Below are 18,454 nucleotides of genomic sequence, written 5' to 3' on the forward strand. Positions count from 1 at the left end.
TTTCTTTTTTTTTCATCTTTTTGTCTTTTCACTGTCTTTTCTAGAAGGTTTCCTCAATTTTATTGTGTAACACTTTCATTGCATTTTTAAATTTCTGCTCTCCTATCTGTAGTTTCAAAGCTAATTTTGTTTCTGAAGGACTATTCATGTCCTGTAACCTGTTTCTGGTTTATTACTGTAATGTCTTTTCTCCCTGCGAATACTGATTCTTTTTCTCCCTCTTCAAAGTCACTTTCTTCCAGTTTGTTTTTTGGTCTCAGCTCTCTGCCCCATTTTGCAAGCNCTTGAATTTCTGCCTATGTTTTAAGAGTACAAAGCTGTTTGAATGCTCAAAGCACATAGGTGGGGCTTATCAACTTGGAACTTCACTGTGGCTTGACCTGGCCAAGCTGTGTGTTGGTGAATCCCTAAGGCCTTTTCTCTTGTGGGTGTGAAGTCTTGGCTGCCAGTACCCCAAGAATGCATGGAAGGGAAAGGTTAGGGACTGGAAGGGTAGGGAAGTCTTCACATTGAAGAGTCATAGAAGTCTCTGGTTTTCAGCTCCATACCCAAATCTTCAACTGTGCCCCTCAATCCAGAGACCCCCTCCCCCCCATTTTTAAACCTTCTTTAGAGTGGTTCTCAATCAGGGTGATTTTGCCTCCCAGGAGATACTTGGCAATTTCCGGACACATAGAGGGCAAGAGAGAGCTTGGTACCAGCATCTAGTAGGTAGAGGCCAGGGATGCTGCTGAGTATCCCACACAGGACAGCCGTCCGCAACAACCCAACTTGTCGGCCTCCTGTGTCAATAGGACTGGGGTTGAGAATCCCTATGTAGAATGAACTTGCAGACCAAGGACAGAGGTAGGGCAGTCACCCAGTAGCTTAAAGTGGGGCAGAAGGTTAGGACACAGCTACATTCTTTCCCCACCCACACCTCCCCCGCCCCCTTTTTTTTTTTTACATAGTCTCTATGCCCAATGTGGGGCTTGAATTCATGACCACAAGATCAAGAGTCACATGCTCTACTCAGTGAACCAGCCAGACACCCCCACCCCCCACTTTTTAAAGTCATCTAGGACATGGCTACTTTCAAACAGCTTTCCACACATCCTCCCTACTTTAGCCGCCCCCTTCTCTCCCAGTCCCCATCTCCGACGTGCCTGAATCTTTTCAGACCTCGTGGTGAGCCTCCTTGGTTCTTTACTTTCCCTGTCAACCAGCTTAGCATTCAGCTTTCTCACAGTGGCCAGTCCATTATCTCTCGTTCATTCCAAGCTTCTAAAAATGTGTCGCCTTTGTCTCCTTTCCTATTCATCCCATTCTTGTGATAATTTTAGAAGGGTTTTGGGAAGGAGCAAAATTAGATTCATGTGTTCGATTTGACATCTTTATCCAGAAGCCTAAAATGCATGCCAAAGCTACGGTAGCCAGCACTGCCACAGCAGTCACAGAGATGGGTGGAATCGAATAAAGAGTCCAGAAACTCACCCAATATGTGGAAAATCACCAATAAGTGATTATAGATCAATTGACTATTGTTAGAAAAAAGTTAAAAGTAACCTTTACTCACCCCATATATGGAACTTAATTCTAGTTGGATTAAAGATCTAAACCTGTATACCAACTATAAGAAAATATATGAAAAGTTTTTTTTTTTAATTTTAGAGAGTGTGTACAGGCACATGGCAGAGGGAGTGAGAGAGAGAGAGAGAGAGAAAGAGAGAGAGAGAGGGGGAGAGAGAGAGAGAGAGAGAGAGAATCTCAAGCAGGCTCCACGCTCAGTGCAGAGCCCGATGAGGGGCTTGATCCCACAACCCAGCGATCATGACATGGGCTGAAATCAGGAGAAGACACGCAACTGACAGAACCACCCAGGCACCCCTGTAGGAGAATATTATTATGATCTCATGTTGAGGAAGACCTTCCTAAGCAGATGAGAATAGAAGAAGGCTTAAATGGGGACCAATTAACTATAAAAGTTTGGGGCACCTGGGTGGCTCAGTCAGTTAAGCCACTAACTCTTGATTTTGGCTCAAGTCGTGATCCGATCTGCTTTGGGTTCTCTCTCTCTTTCCCTCTGCCCCTCCCTGGTTCATGTGTGCTCACTCTCTTTTAAAAATAAAAAGCACTGGGGCACCTGAGTGACCTAATCGGTTAAGCATCCAACTTCGGCTCAGGTTGTGATCTCATGGTTTGTCGGTTCGAGCCCCACATTGGGCTCTGTGCTGACAGCTCAGAGCCTGGAGCCTGCTTCAGCTTGTGTGTCTCCCTCTCTCTCTGACCCTCCCCTGCTCATGCTGTCTCTTTCTATTTCCCAGAAGTAAATAAAATTTTTTTAAATAAAAAAATAAAAAGCGCTAAAATAAATTAACTATGTAAAAGTTTAAAACTTCCATATGACAAAAGACTCTGTTAAAAAAGATAGTTACAAAGCAAACCTGGATGGGGAAAATATTGCCACATATATGGTTGGTGACCATCCCTCTTATGGAAGGAACTTTACAAATCAGGAAGGAAGTGATTTAAAAAATATATATATATCAATAAACAAGGAAAGAACTCAAAGTGGCTAATAAGCATTTGAAAAGGTGCTGTGTCATCTGCACCACTGATCAGGAAAATGCAAAGCAAAAACAAACAGTGGTTCTGAACGTGTGGTCCTTGGACCAACAACATCAGTACCCCCTGAAAATTTGTAGAAATGCACATCTTCAGATCCCATTCTAGACCTACAGAAACAAGCTCTGAGGGTGGGGTCCGTCCATCTGTGGTTTTTCAAGCCAGGCAGGTGATTCTGATGCTCATGGCTTACTCCTGTTTGAGACCCATTGCTGTGTAGCCAGGAGAATGAAGGAACAGCATTCGGTCTCAAGCCTGAACCTCACCATGTTGAGTGAAAGAAACAAACACGAGAGTACATACTATAGGATTCCGTTATATGAGTTCCAAAACAAGCAACACTAATCCAAAGGAATAGGAATCAGGAAGATGATTCATTACCTTAGAGAAGAGGGAAGGAGTAAGCAGAGGTCAGGATACAGCCTCCAGACACTGGTCCTGTTTCTTGGTGCAGGTGCTGGTTACACAGCTTTGTTCATTCAGTTTGTGAAAAGCCATCGAGTTGTCCACTTCAGATTTGTACACTTTTATGTAGGCTGCATTTTCAGTAAAGCCGGGAAAGACAAAGTGTGGGATCTCTCTTTTTTAATTGAGTTTGAAATGACTTAAAACAAGGGAACTCAGGGTTGGAGGGAAGAGCATGCGCAAGGCTTTGATGAGTAATTTGGCAGTACCTCTAACACTTAAAATAGCCTAGAAATTCTGCTTCTCAGAATCCATCCTGGAATTTAGGTATATAGTATAAGAATGTTCCGTGGGCATTTTTATACAAGCATGAAGGAGACAGCTTAAATTTCTCTCAATTGGGAACTGGATACATGAATTATAGAAAACCAGGCAAATGTTGAAATTGGCATAAAATGGTAGGTAGTAATGTGAAAGGAGGTCCCGCATGGTATTGCTCACTGAGAGAAGCAAGTCATAAGCACCATGTACAGCATGATCCATATTTTCAAGAGGGAAAGAAAAGAGCATGCAGTTCGTAGTTATAGATGCAAGGGAAGAAGTTAAGGGTAGATTTAAAATTTTTATATTGGTTTCTCTTGAGAATTTACAACTGGCGGATGGCGGTGTTTGCTTCTTTGTATATTTTATATATACTTTATATGTCTCTCTGTGTTTACTCTTACCTGCATTTATCACTCCCGAATTCTAAGTCTTAGCTTTACCATTCAAAAAAGGCTTAGCCTAAAGAAATGTTCATCAGTGACCAAAACAAACACTGTTTTTGTAGTCTAAGCAAATAAAGAGCTAGAGTTTGTCTTAAACACACACACACACACAGAGCAAGAAACGAATGACACTTTCGTGGAGTGATTTTCATCAGTATCAGTTATAGTGAGAGACAAAAGGCTTGCTTCTTATTTCTGTTACCTAGGAAATTCACAAGAATTCTTTTCTTGACAGGGGCGTTCTTTTAACTGTGTTTGCCGGTGAGGTCACGGGTCAGGTATTTGAGCCCTTTGAGACATGGGCTCAGTTAACGATATTGTCCCCGTGTGTAAAAGAGGACTGCTGCTCATTATACAAAGCATCTCTAGGCAGTGGCTCTGCTTGCTTTAATAATGAAAAACGTTTCACATTCAGAGCCAAGAGCTGTTAGCCGAGTCTGGTGAGCTGGACATGGGCTTCTGCTAGAGACTCTTTAAGCCCTTGCCCTCCCCTGGATAGACACCCTACCCCTGTTTGCCATGCTTCTTCACACACCCTCATGTTTCCTGGGTGCGTCATCAGCAAAGGGCTGTTCTGACCCTTTCAGCTGGAACCAAGAACGCTGTGAAGTTATTTCATACCCCACCATGCTGGATGACATGTACTACCCGTCTCACTGATCCAATGAGCGTCACATCTATGTGTGTAGATTACCTGTCAGTTACGATGACTTCAGGCCCGAAACCCCATTAGCGTGAAGCTTCTGTCCCATTTTGTACATCTTCGCCTTTGATAAATTCTGCTGCCACAAATGTAAGCCTAAAAACACATCTCCATTAAGCATTGCTTTGGAATTTGTGTGCACTATCAACTAGATAAAAAGAACAGCAACTTTCAACTCCAAAGAAAGGAGGCAGCAACATTTAAAGTCTGTTTTGTGCCCTCCAGCACAGCCTCCAAACTGTACCAGAGAGGCGGGCTTCTCTCTGTGAGCAGTGAGAGTAAAATGTCCCGTGGAATCCTATCTGAGAGCTTCATGATCTTCCCAGTGTTTTTTTTTTNAGACGCATAACCAGCTGAGCCACCCAGGTGGCCCACATACATCTTCCTTCTTAAAGAGGGGCCTGTACTCTTGTACCTGCAGCGTCCCCTTCTAATCCCGATCGGGATCCCCGGCCACCTCAGATTGTGTAGGTTGAAAACTGAGCTCAGGAACTGTTGTTCAGATCAGCCCATTACCCTGTTCCTGTTTCATTGTTCCAGGTGAGGAAGTGACACCCTAATGCCCATTGCATATCTTTCCAGAGACTCTGCGTGTCTTTCCACTGGTCTAATCTATGGAGTCTATTAATGTCCCAGCCACTTCTGAAGTCTGTCTCGAATTCCCTCACTTCCACATTCACTGCCACCATCTTGGTCTTGAATACGTCATCATCTCTCACCAAGACTATTGTGACAGTCTCTGAGCTTGTCTCCTCATGCGTGTGTGTGCGCCCGCCCCCCTCCCCCACACACACCCATTTCCCCTCCATGTGTCCATTCTTCTCAAGTGGCCAGAGTGGTATTGTAACCAAACTCACGTGAGTTCCCTCCTTGGTGAGCCACAGAAGGAAGCAAAACTGGTGAGGCTGTGGCACAAAGGACACTTTATTTGCAACAAATGAGATCAAGGGGAATAACTTCCAAAGCCATGACTCCTGAGCAACGGTGACAGGGTTCCTTTTATTTACAGTTAGGATGAGTATTTAGATAGGGGAGCCTTGTCACTGTATGTAGAGGCTTCAGGGAACACGCCTGTATGTAAACGAGGCTCCTCCTTGGAGATTGGGGGGAGATTTAGTATTACAGTGAGGTAAAGGTGACTGTTGGTCATTCCCTGGGTCGCTCCATGGTCCATCTGCTCAGGCATGATTGGAGGTTAACTTCAAACCGGTCTGTGAGTGGTTCGGGCGCTTTCTGTCGCTTGAGGGGTAGTTTCATCTTCTGTCATGGAATGTTCTGCCCAACTGGTCTTTTGCCTGAGTTAAGAGATAAGCTAGAAAGAAGAGCTTAAGGGAAAATGTGGGACAGAGGTCAAGGAGTACAAGCAGGTGAGGCAGTAAAGGTCAGTCTCTGGGGTCTAGCTGGTGACAGTATAAAGAACTTACACCTGACCCTCCCCAATCTAACATTTTTCACCAAAGCCCTAACTTTCTGTACTTTCTTACAGGTTCTAGAAGGCAGCACAGCCCTTCCCTGCTCCAGACCACAGCCCATGCTGTGTTCTGTGCCTAGAAGCTTCCCTTCCCATCCGTGTCTCTCGCTAGTTTTACTAGGTCTCCAGGTGTTCTTCAGCCTGGCCTTTCCTGACACTTCCCATGCCTGCAATGAGGTTGTATCTGTCTGTTAGACAGCCTTACCACAGCCTCCGTTTTCCTTCACGTCATTTGTCACAATGTCAGTCAGGCAGATATTTCCCCCCACAAGAATTGAAGTGGTACAGCGGGGTCTTTTCAGTGTGTGCCTGACCCTGACCTTGGGGCCTGATAGCAGGAAGCCTGGCAGAGTGTAGGTGCTCTCAAGGGTTAAACGAGTGAGTGAAAACAATCATCCTAGCTTTGCAATTAAAGTTTCTGTAGTATTTCGTTCCCTATGCCTTGAACAAAGCCGGAATGAAATAATTTGTCCTGAGTCACACAGCAATCTAGAACTTGCAGTGAGAGCCTCGCCTGGGCTTCTTCCTGATGCTGTCTCTGTGAAATATGATTTGGATCTAACTCCTTCCTGACTTAGGAATAAAGTCCTGGTCCCTGGAAGGTGCTGGAATGCAAGATGCATACTTTGCTGTGGGCCTCGCTTTGTTCAGGGCTTACCACGCCTACACTTTGGATCAGTTTCTTTTCCCTTTGCCTCTAGTCAGTGGGTGACATTGATTTGGCTTTGGCTTTGGTCTTTTTCACCAGTGGCGGTGAAGATTTGGATGGCTGTTGCTGGAATAAATGCACAACTTATGTTAAAATGCTGAATGCCGGTGTCTGCCCTGGGCCCTTGCTTGTTCTCCTTTCCGGAAGCTCTTTCAGGCCACGCGTTANGGGGGAGGGGAGTCCTCAGAGATTCTCATCCCCTGAGAGCAGATCAGTCCCAGGGAGCACCTCAAGTAGGCAGTCTTGTTTCCCTGACAAGCATCAATCTGTGAGCAATTCCAGCCATACATGAGTGTGGTTTATACTCTCATGGTGTTTTAAAAATCATTATTAGTTGCTAACATTTAAAAATCAAGATTATCGGGGCACCTGGGTGGCTCAGTTGGTTGGGCATCTGACTTCGGCTCAAGGCATGATCTCACAGGTTGTGAGTTCGAGCCCCATGTCGGGCTTGCCACCATCAACCTGTCAGCACAGAGCCCACTTCCGATCCTCTGTCCCCCTGTCTCTGCCCTTCCCTGCTTACGCTCTCCCAGAAATAACTAAATGTTTAAAAATCAAGATTACCAGGTACAAACTTGAGTGTCTGCGTTTTCCTGGGGGGAGAAAAGGAAGCTCTAACAAAATTGGTGCACAACACGGGCACCTGGCCGGCCCAATCAGTGGAGCATATGACTCTTGATCTTGGGGTCGTGAGTTCAAGCCCCACATTGGAGGCGACAGAGCTTATGTTAAAAAAAAAAGTGGCCCTCAGCTCGGGCCCGCGGTGCTGGCAGGATGGGCAAGTGTCGTGATCTTTGTACTGCCAGGAAGCTCCGTAGCCACCACCTAGATCAGAAGTGGCACGATAAACAGTACAAGAAAGCCCATTTGGGCACAGCCCTGAAGCCAACCCTTTTGGAGGCGCTTCCCATGCAAAAGGAATTGTGCTGGAAAAAGTAGGGGTTGAAGCCAAACAGCCAAATTCTGCCATCAGGAAGTGTGTCAGGGTCCAGCTGATCAAGAATGGCAAGAAAATCACCGCCTTTATACCCAGTGATGGTTGTTTGAGTTTTATTGAAGAAAACAATGAGGTTCTGGTTGCTGGATTTGGTCGCAAAGGTCATGCTGTTGGTGACATTCCTGGAGTTCACTTTAAGGTCATCAAAGTAGCCAATGTCTCTCTTTTGGCCTTATACAAAGGCAAGAAGGAAAGACCAAGGTCTTAAGTTTGGGTGATGAAAACATGACAATAAATTTTCATATATACCAAAAAAAAAAAATGGCCCTCAGCAGTTTGCTGGAGCTGAGTAGAGACTGCCCCTTACAAGAGGACATCGTTTTTCTTGTTTTCTGGTCTCTATGCGGCCTCCCGTCTTCATTTATTGTATCTTCTGGCATTTGTGGGCACCTGAATTTGCATCCCGTCTTATGTCTGTTAGTCGTGTGTATGTGTAAATATGAATAAAAGCTGTAATTGACACTCTGTATTTTTTTTTTCTCTGTCTCTGCTTCTTTCTTTCTTTTCTTCTTGTGTCTCTCTTTTCTTGTCCACTGCCTCTACTATTTTACAGGCTCTGGGACTGCTGGTGTGGACGCTTATCGCCGGAACCGAGTACTTCCGGGTCCCTGCTTTTGGCTGGGTCATGTTTGTAGCCGTATTTTACTGGGTCCTCACCGTCTTCTTCCTCATCATCTACATAACAATGACCTACACCAGGATCCCTCAGGTGCCCTGGACAACAGTGGTAAGGAAGCCCGCGGCCGGCCATCTTGGCCATGGCCCACTAGGCAGGTTCGAACCAAGTCCTTCTTTCCTCAATTCAGTTGTCCCTCTGCCGGCAAAGCGGGGGCAAAACCAGAACCCAACACAGCAGATAATCTTTACGGTCTCCAGTTGCCTCTCAGGTGGTTTATACCTGACTGTGAAACTGGGCATGTGGGAAGGTCCAGGAATTTCATTTTTTTAATTTTAATTGTCCTTGTTGTTAATGCTTTTTTTTTTTTTTAATGTTTTATTTATTTCTAGCAGAGAGAGAGACAGCGTGAGCAGGGGAGGGTCAGAGAGAGAGGAGTCACAGACTGAAACAGGCTCCAGGCTCTGAGCTGTCAGCACAGAGCCCGATGCGGGGCTCGAACCCACGAACCTCGAGATCATGACCTAAGCGAAAGTCGGATGCTTAACCGACTAAGCCACCCAGGCGCCCCTGTTAATGCTTATTTTTGAGAGAGAGAGCATGAGCAAGAGAGGGGCAAAGAGGGATGGGGAGACACAGAGTCTGAAGCAGGCTCCAGGCTCTGAGCTGTCAGCACAGAGCCCAACGTGGGACTCGAGCTCACAAACTGTGAGATCATGACCTGAGCCGAGGTCAGACGCTTAACCGACTAAACCACCGAGGTGCCCCCAGGAATTTCTTTCGGGCAGAATAGCAGCCCAGTTCTCAGAAGACTGAATGCAGAGAAGTCCAGCTCTTTTTTGTTCCCTGTAAACAGTGTCCCCCGGAAACAGGTGTGGTGGGGCCCCAGCATTGGCAGGTCTCGCTTCCGTGCACACAGGGCTCTTTGATATTGGGGTGCACAGCGGGTACAGGGGTAGAATGAAAAGTGAAACTACTGTTAGGACAAATAGATGTCCCCACATTTGGAAGCAGGTGTGGTCAAGGGGGACTGGAGTCCTGTCCTGGCTCTGGGGACCGTGCTGGCTGCACGCTAATCTAAGGGGAGCATACAGTCTGGGGAGAAACAGATAAGAAAATGTACCCTAGGGTGCCCTGGCACCATAACAAAATGCTACAGACAGGTAACTTAAATGACAGGAATTTACTTCTCACACTTCCAGAGTCTGGAAGTCTAAAATCAGGCATCACTATAGTTTGATGAGGTTTTGGAATGGTGGTGATTCAGAGCTGACAGCCAAGAAAAAATTTTTGAGACGTCTTTTGTGCCAAAAAGGTGACTTTTTTAATTAAAGCAAGGGGACAGGACCCGTGGGCAGAAAGAGCCTCACTGGGGTTGCGAGGAGTGACTGGGATATACTATGGAGTTCGGGAAGGTAAAGACAAAAGAGAAGGCTCCAGAAGGACTCTCATAGGCTAAAGAGGACTCCTAAGCTAGGAGGACTTGCTGCTGTCAAACTAAGGTTGTTTTCCCTCTAGTAAGGCTTTAACATTAGGACGCAGGGGGTGGGGTGGGGGGTCCCAGAGGAATGTTACCCACTGCATTTGCCTCCAGTATTTGTCAATGGTCTCCTGGTGACAGAGAAATTTCGTTTTACCTGCCATTTCCTTTTTGCCCTCTGTTCCCCACATCACTATGGAGGGGAGGGGTGATATTAGGGTCTCCAGGAAACTGAGAATGTGTGTGTGTGTGTGCGCGCGCGCATGCATGTGTGCATAAAGAGGTTTATTAGAAGGAATTGGCTCACGTGATCACGGAAACGGGGAGGCCACAGGACCTGCTGTCGACCTGCTGGAGGCCTGTCATACTGGTGGTGTCATTCCAGTCTGAGTCCAGCATCCTGAGAACTGGAAAACCGGATGTTTCAGTGCAAGCCCAAAGGCAGGAAATAAGACTGATGTCCCAGCTCAAGGCAGTCAGGAGCAGTTCTCTCTTTACTCAGCCTTCTTGTTCTATTCAGGTCTTCAACTGATTGGATGAGGCCCACCCACATTAGAGAGGGCGGTCTGCTGTACTCAGGCTATAGATTCAAACGTTAATCTCATCCCAAAACCCTCATAGATTGACCCAGGATAATGTTTGACCAGATATCTATGCACCTGCGGCCCAGTCAGGTTAACACAGAAAAGCCGCCCATCGTGGTACCTTATGACACGTGGTAAAGTGAAGGCATGTACGGAGTGTGATGGAAGTTACCACCTCAGCTGGAGACAGCTGGCAAACTCTTCGAAGAGGGGGCAGCATTTACTGTCATCTTGAAGACTGATCACGCACATCCTGAGGGGAACTCAGAGATAAAAGGCAAAGTCCCCCTTGGCTTGCAGCATTTGTAATCTTGCTGGGGAGTTGAAGTGGCTGCATGATTTAAAAAACAAAAAACCCAAGTGGTGCCACATGTGTGTATGTCTAAAACGGAGCTCTGAAACGATACTATCTTTTTGGTTGCTTATTTTCAGCCAGTGTTTCAGAAAACTATCCAGTTCCAAATAACTGACTCATAAACCAGATTGGAAGCATAGTGTGTGTGCGGTATAGACTGAAGTGAAGCTGGCAGGCTTTAGTGCCCTCCCTGCTCAGGATATATCTGGCCTGGTTCCTTCTGGAGCTTTCAAAGCTAGCTGAGTTAACCTACACACACAAAAACAACAACAACAGCAAAAACAGGTCTCATTGATTTCACAGAACACATTGACGGACTCTTGACAGTCTCCCCAAATATGAAAGTGAGAATTTTCCATTATGATTCTCAAGAACGTGGCTCTGAAAGGAATTCCAGCCAAGGCACCCAAAGCTGCCTGGGGCAGCCCACGCCACGCAGCCTCATGGGAACTGGGGTCCCACCTCCCTGGTTGGGCAACGGGAGGAAAGACTCATTTGGATGTGGGGAACCAAAGTAACAGCCACATGGGAATACGGGGTGAAGGCATCACCCAAGTGACCTGGAGGAATGGGAGGAATGCCGTTTTGGAGGAAGACAAGCCTTAAAGGATGTCTTGAGGAAAGTGTTTGTGAACTTGGAAGGAGAGAACTTGGAAACTGTAACAGGAGAGCAAATGGTTAAGATGCAGGAATGAGCAGTACCTTCAATTCCACTTCTGCTGAATCTCAGTTCCTAGGCATGTTTGCTGAAGTTTCTTTTTTTTTAATTTATTTTCTAGAGTTTATTTATTTTGAGAGACAGAGTGAGAGCGAGAGAGCACACATGCACAAGCATGGGAGAGAATCCCAGGCAGGCTCAGCATGGTCAGTGCAGACTGATGCGGAACTCACAAACCTTGAGATCGTGACCTGAACCGAAGTCGGGTGCTTAATCGACTGAGCCACTCAGGCGCCCCTAGGTCAGATATGTTTAGAATCAGGGTTTTTTTTTCCCCCCGCAAATTTTAGCAAAATAGTAATCTGGTTCATTTACTGCATAAGGTGACACCTCCCCCTGACTGTCTGCAGGCAGCACTGTAATCAGACATGTTTAGCACATGCATTTTCCTGCTAGTATGGGGAGGGTTAATAAGGACTGCATTGCCCCCAGGTCAGTGCAAGTCAGCTTTTGCTGCCAGATGGCTTTTGGATTTACTTTTGGTTCTCAGAGCATTTGGGAAATCAGAGACTGCCGAGAAGGGATGAGCAGAGCAGGCTTTAGTCAACAGGGAATGTGGCTGGGAGACCAGACCATAGGACATTACAAAAACCAGAGTCTCATCGTTTGGCCTATAGCTCTTCCCTCGATACGACATGAGCTTTGCACTGGAATTGACTTGATGGTACCCATGCTTTCCGGGTTATATCATTCACCCAGAGAGGCTGGGATGTGCTTTCTGACAAATCCCATTTGAGCTAAAACTTCAAAGCAATATGCTTGTCCTCCTTGGGGCACTAAGCACCAGGCCCTACACAAATGCATTTTCCGAGGATTCATCCTCCGCAGCTCATCCTTTCGGCCTCGTTGCAAGGACACTGAGCCGTACAGGGCAGAGGGCACAGCCTCCTTTTATAGGCAAAAGTAGCAGCCACCATGTATGAAGCACCTACTGTATGCCAGAGGTCATGCTGGGCCCTTCATATTTTACATCATTTAACCTCACACTAATTGCGGAGACGGGATGGATTCTTTTCATTTTGCAGGTGAAGAACCGAGACACCGAAAGGGCTTTGATAACCAGGAATGGGAGGCAGGTCCCCCACTGCCGACCACAGCCCTCAACCCTGGAGTCTGCTTGACGGCCAGGGCGCACAGGTGCCCCGGTTCTAGCCTCCAGGAAATCTCTGAGGCTGAAGGAACCGTCCTTCTCTCCACTGTGAAGGGATGGGGCATTCTCCGCAGTTAGGTTTGGTCAGTTGTGGGCACCAGTAACATAAGGTGGAGGGCCAACAAGGGGGCCGGCTATTTGAGAGTTTTTATCTATGTGAGCCTTTATTGGGGGGCAGGGGAGGAAGAATATTCTGTACCAAAGAAGGATCAAACTTCAGAAAAGAATAGCCTCCCTCCACCTTCGCCCGAAACAGAATAGTTGGGAACCTTTGGTAGAACGCTGATTTGTTCTCGGTTCCCTGCGGCCTAGGGATGCTTTGAGAATTGGAATTTGCATTGGAGGGGCTCTAGAGCCCTATGGCCTTGTGTTTCCATGAAGCTCAGTGAGATTCCAGAGGCTGCCGCCCCTTCCACGCCTGTAGCCACACAATCTCTGTCCTCGAACCTCTGTAGCAACCTCCAATCCTCATTGCTTTGCCCTTCCTTTTTCTTTCCTCTCTCCACCTATCTTCACTAGTCTCCCTTTCAGGCACCCCTGAGACATACTGAATTTGGCAGTCTGAGGAGGACAGCGTGGGGGCTGGGCAGGAGGAGTTTCCGCACTGAGGCAGCAGGAATGGAGGCTGTGATAACCCAGCAGGGCCCAGTGGGGTGGTGCAGGGGGGAAGGAAGGAAGCCCTTCCCTGCTTCTCTCCAAGGGACACGGTTTCTCGTTTCCTTGGAAAAAATAGATTGGGCCACACTTAAAAATGGATAAGGGATGGGGAAACCTATCCTCAGGGAGTCTTGTCCCCATTCCTTCTCCGGCCCTTCAGCTACCCAGCAGTGGGGACAAGGCCCAGGGCCTGTGTCAGGGCAGTGCTGGCCAGGCTGACCTCTCCGAATGCTCTCTCATTCATCTCGCCCCTTGTATGGGGACTGCAGGTGCACGGGGGGCCCCCAAATACATGTTTAAAGACATTCATCAGAGGAGTGTTTGTAATCCTGGGACAACAAGGAACATGAAATGCCCATCAGTAGGGGAAAAGTTAGATCCTAAGGTATTTGTGTCATGGCAGGAAATGAGGTCATCTGTTTGGACAGGTGTGTAAAATTGCCCTTGGTATCTTTTTTGGTGGAAAAAAAAAACCCAGCGAAACAAGACAAAAAAACCCACTGAGTTTACTTAACTCGAGTGGGTGTTTTCTTTATATCTCAAAGGAAAAGGTTGAGGGGGATGGAGTAGACTGACTTTTTACTCCAGACTCTTCTGTCCACACTGGATTTTGTTAGGTTACCATGAATGTGCATTACTTTAAAATGTTTTCTTAAGCATTTTAATGTTTTGGATGTAATACATGACTAGTTTATTAAATAAAAATAATTTTTTTAATTATTAAAAAAATATTTTGGGGGCGCATGGGTGGCTCAGTCAGTTAAGTGTCCAACTTCGGCTCAGGTCATGATCTCACGGTTCATGGGTTCAAGCCCTGCATTGGGCTCTGTGCTGACAGCTCAGAGCCCGGAGCCTGCTTCAGATTCTGTGTCTCCCTCTCTCTGTGACCCTCCCTTGCTCACGCTGTCTCTCTCTCTCTCAGAAATAAATAAAACATTAAAAAAATACATGAAAAAGTATTTTTAATTTGGGTCCACTAAATGAAAACTAAGGCCACAAAATGAAAACTCAGGTCTCCCACTCCTCAGAGGTAACTGCATTTAACTGTTTCAGCCTTCAAATATATATATATGAGGAGTCCTTTACTTGGCAAATAGCAAATGTGCAAAACTCTGGAGGTAATGTGCAATTGAAAAAAAATTTGGCAGGCGGGGGGTGGGGGGATGCCTGGGTGGCTCAACTGGTTGAGCGTCCGACTTTGGCTCAGGTCATGATCTCACGGTTTATGGGTTAAAGCCCTGTATCAGGCTCTGTGCTGACTGTCCAGAGCCTGCTTGGGATTCTCTGTCTCCCTCTCTCTGCCCCTCCTCCGTGTGTGCTCTCTCTCTCAGAATAAACAAACAAACAAAAAAAATTTTAATGCACAAATGTGTTTCTGGACCTAAAAAAACCTCACAACCAACAAACGTAATGAGTCCTCCAGGGAACCCACATCTTCCTGGGGACACATTTCTATGGCAGATGAGCATCATGGGTACCCTGAGTCCTGTGTACCCTTTTCACAAAGGTTAATCTCCTTAACCCAGCATAATGGAGCAAACTATGGAGGAGGTAACAGGGATACACACAGCCCACCTCAGTGCTAGGACCTGCATCTGGAAAATTCTGTGTGCCTTTCTTTCTCTAAGAAGAAAAAGATATTGCTTCTTCCCCTTGCCCATACGTGTTTCTGTCTCTGAATTACCAAGGGAGAGCTGTTAGACTACAGAGGTAGATCCTTGAGAGCCACCTTCTTCCTACCTGCATAAAGCTTTGGTTTCTGCCTCAGTTTTGCCCCACCCCCTCCTCTCACCCTTGTTCAGATAGGATCAGCTTTTGCACATTTCACAGTATGATTTCCTAGAGTGTAAATATAACTGAAAACCAAATACCTATTTGTATTAAATATCTCCCTTCTCTCAGAATAGGAAAAAATAAGACGAAGCCAGGGGAAGAGATTAGTTCGCAAAGGGCTCTATGAATACGTACAATCTTTTTAGTTTAAAGAACTTGTTGCTAGGGTTGAGGAGCTCCCCTAAACGCCCCTCCCTTCTTAGAGCGGGGGGAATAGATCAGCGGGGACTGCTTTGGGAAAGGCTGCCTCCCGGCTCTGGGTCAGGGACAGGTGCTGAAGGGTGGCACCTGCTGGGGCCATGGGTGGGGCCCATCTCGCTGCAGCCCCAGCTACCTGCCTTCCTCAGCCCGTAGGTAACCATGGGTGAAATCTGGATGAAGCAAGGATTAAGACTGAGAGAGAGAAGTGGCTGAAGGAACAAGCAGGCAGCCTGGGTATCTTGGGGGGCAGGTGAGGGGTGTCTGGTTATGCTGTGTATAAGCTGGTGTTAAGGCCTCTCCTCATGGAGGCCCTGAAGAGCTGCTTTGGGGGAGGTGGGGAGGCACACCTGGGTGGCTTAGTCGGTTGAGCATCTGACTCTTGATTTTGGCTCAGGTCATGGTCTCATGGTTCATGAGATTGAGCCCTGCTTCGGGATCTGCACTGACAGCAAGGAACCTGCTTGGGATTCTCTCACTCCCTCTCTCTCTCTGCCCCTCCCCTGCTTACATGCACTTGGAATTCTGTCTCTCCCCCTCAATTAAAAACAAAAACAAAAACAAAAAAACCTTCCCAAGTGTCCTGGCACACGGTTCTGGCCACTTCAAAGGTCCAGAGGTGCCCAGACCTTGCACACTCCCTGACCACCCCACCCCTGTCCTGTCTCCCGCAGGGGCTGTGCTTTAATGGCAGTGCCTTCGTCTTATACCTCTCGGCTGCTGTGGTGGATGCATCTTCTGTCTCCCTGGATACGAACAGCCACAACTTCAACAGTTGGGCAGCCTCGTCGGTGAGTGAGCCCTCTCAACACCCCACCCCACCCCCGCCATGGTCAGGGTCATGGTCTCCTCCTCCCACTGGGGTTGGGGGTCCAGGAGGAGGACCCAGCTACCTGCAGGGGTGGGAAAGCACCCTCCACAGTGGTAACACACCGGCCATTAGCTTGTTGGTTTGAAAGCATCAAAAATTGGCCTCCCGATGGTCTGAAGTACACAGAGGCTAAAAGCCTCAGCTTGAGTGAAGGCCAAATAGCTGGAACAAAATAAGTATTTGAGGGAGAAGAGCTGTTTGAGGCAGTCTAAGAATAATTCTACTGACTGGAGTTCAAGTGGGGAGACAGTTGCAAAACAATGAGCGCACTATGATTCTACATTTTTTTAAAGAAGAAGAGATGTGTGTGTATGCATTGGGGATGCCAAGGAAAGTACACCCCAGCTTCCAGAGACTGTGGCTGGGTGATGAGGGGCCCGAGGGACTTCTGCTTTGTAATATATATGCTTCTGTACTGTTTGTGTTTTTAAACCATCCATGTAGATTGTTGTTCTGATTGTAAAAACTAATTTTAGAAGTTTCTCTGAGATCGGCCTTAAAATATTCCACCCCCAAAAGGAGTCATTGGCAGAGGAATGGGGGGCAGTCAGACAGGAACACCAAAATGATAGCATTAAAGCTGATTGATGATAATATGGTCATTCATTATATTCTTGGGTTTATATTCAAAAATCTGTATTTAAATGAATAGGGCATGATGCACATGACATTAAAAATCACAAGCTTTGGGGCACCTAGGTGGCTCCGTCTGTTGAGCATCTGAGTCTTGGTTTCAGCTCAGGTCATGATCTCGCGGTTTCCTGAGTTCAAGCCCTGAGTCCAGCTCTGCGCTCGAAGCACAAAACCTACTTGGCATTCTCTGTCTTCTCTCTCTGCCCCTCCTCCACTCACACTGTCTCTGTCTCTCTCAAACTAAATAAATAAACTTAAAAAAAATTCCCAAGCTTTAGCAGCACATGGCTCAAGCTATCCTACAGCAAGAATCCACCAAACTGGGCAGTGGCTGCCCCTTAAGAGGGGCCTGCATTTTCCTACCCCCACCCCCATTCATACCATGTGCGTTCATCGCTTCCTCCCACCCACTCGACTCCTTTATTTAACTGACTGTATGACAGTCTGAGGTTAAGCCCTGTCTAAAATTGCTCGTGCTAAATTAGGAATTTGTCTACTTTTTTTGGATGCATACTGCCATATTCACCCCAAAATGAACGCCCTGTGGTTATTTGAGCAAAACTACCAGTTTTCCAGATATGTTTCAAAACAAAAAACAACCAAAACACCCCCGCTAAACAACTAGCAGAGCCAGAAATCATTTCAGAAGGAAGGCAATTGAACCCATAAAGCAGTTTTAGATGAGAAAGCCTGGAGTCAAGGGACGCTGTGAGTGCCTGATTCAATGGTGGCGAAATGGTAACTTTTGCTAATTAGAATGTGCCCTAAGCCCTCTTTCTATTATGCTTTGTTTCCTCTAGTTCTTCGCCTTCCTGGTCACCATCTGCTATGCTGGGAACACATATTTCAGCTTTATAGCTTGGAGATCCAGGACCATCCAGTGATTTGCCATTTTGAGAATTAAAAGGGAGGGAGAAAACAGGAAGAAACCTCCTTGTAAAAATGAAACAAAAAAAACCACAACAAACTGTAGGTATGATGTATATTTCCAGAGAATTGTATTTAACTAATGTTTTTATATACTTAGTTAAATTTGCTAGCAGTGGTTTGTTACCATTAACTGGATACTTACTTGCAAATCACTGTAGCTCATAATGAACTCTCAAATATCTTGTGGATGTCTTCATAGACCTTATTTTCTTAGACAACATATAAATAGATAAATTGCTCGTATTAAGACTGTGTCAAGTTTGTGAACCTAACTCTTCAAATGCCAGCGTTTTTTCTGATTAAATGTTTCAAAATCTCCGGGTAAGGTGTCTGATTTGAGAAAGGAGACCTGTTGCCAAAGCCTGAGCTTGGGCGCTGTGGGTATGTCTTCCTCCTCACGGGAATGCCTGGTTGGGACATTGCCCAGAGACCCTGGTCCACAGCCACCAGGCCAGAGGGGTGGGAGAGACCCATCTCCCCAGGCCTGGGGATCATTGGTGGCCATGATTCTCACGTGCCAAGGAGTTCCCAGAAAGCACCTGGGGAAACTCTGGTCTTGCAGTTCATCAAGAAGCTCACCGTAAGCAATGGAGCCACATGCAGTGAGGGACGTGCTGGTGGCATTTGTCCCTCACGCGGATTAGAATAAGTGCATAACCGTGAAAATGCGAAGTACGTGCCTGTACCTTAAGATGCTCACTGACCACAGCGACACATGTACCCTACCTTCTCCAGAATGAGGCTTGTGTAGCATCATTGTTAGTGATCAT

The 18,454-nt window shown here is 46.6% G+C and overlaps 1 protein-coding gene and 1 pseudogene across 1 annotated transcript; both read left to right on the plus strand.

The window, feature by feature from the left end:
• The first annotated feature begins 7,422 nt into the window (after positions 1 to 7,422).
• Positions 7,423 to 7,893, plus strand: LOC144223032 (small ribosomal subunit protein uS12 pseudogene; annotated as a pseudogene).
• A 325-nt stretch (positions 7,894 to 8,218) lies between these two features.
• CMTM8 (CKLF like MARVEL transmembrane domain containing 8) lies at positions 8,219 to 18,002 on the plus strand. The gene is made up of 3 exons (XM_077753735.1): positions 8,219 to 8,386; positions 15,925 to 16,041; positions 17,555 to 18,002. The coding sequence occupies exons 1-3, from the start codon at positions 8,285 to 8,287 to the stop codon at positions 17,636 to 17,638; spliced, it is 303 nt and encodes a 100-aa protein (XP_077609861.1). The 5' UTR covers positions 8,219 to 8,284; the 3' UTR covers positions 17,639 to 18,002.
• The last annotated feature ends 452 nt before the right edge of the window (positions 18,003 to 18,454 follow it).

The sequence above is a fragment of the Crocuta crocuta genome, unplaced genomic scaffold (assembly GCF_008692635.1).
Source record: "Crocuta crocuta isolate KB4526 unplaced genomic scaffold, BGI_CrCroc_1.0 scaffold655, whole genome shotgun sequence".
Taxonomy (NCBI): domain Eukaryota; kingdom Metazoa; phylum Chordata; class Mammalia; order Carnivora; family Hyaenidae; genus Crocuta; species Crocuta crocuta.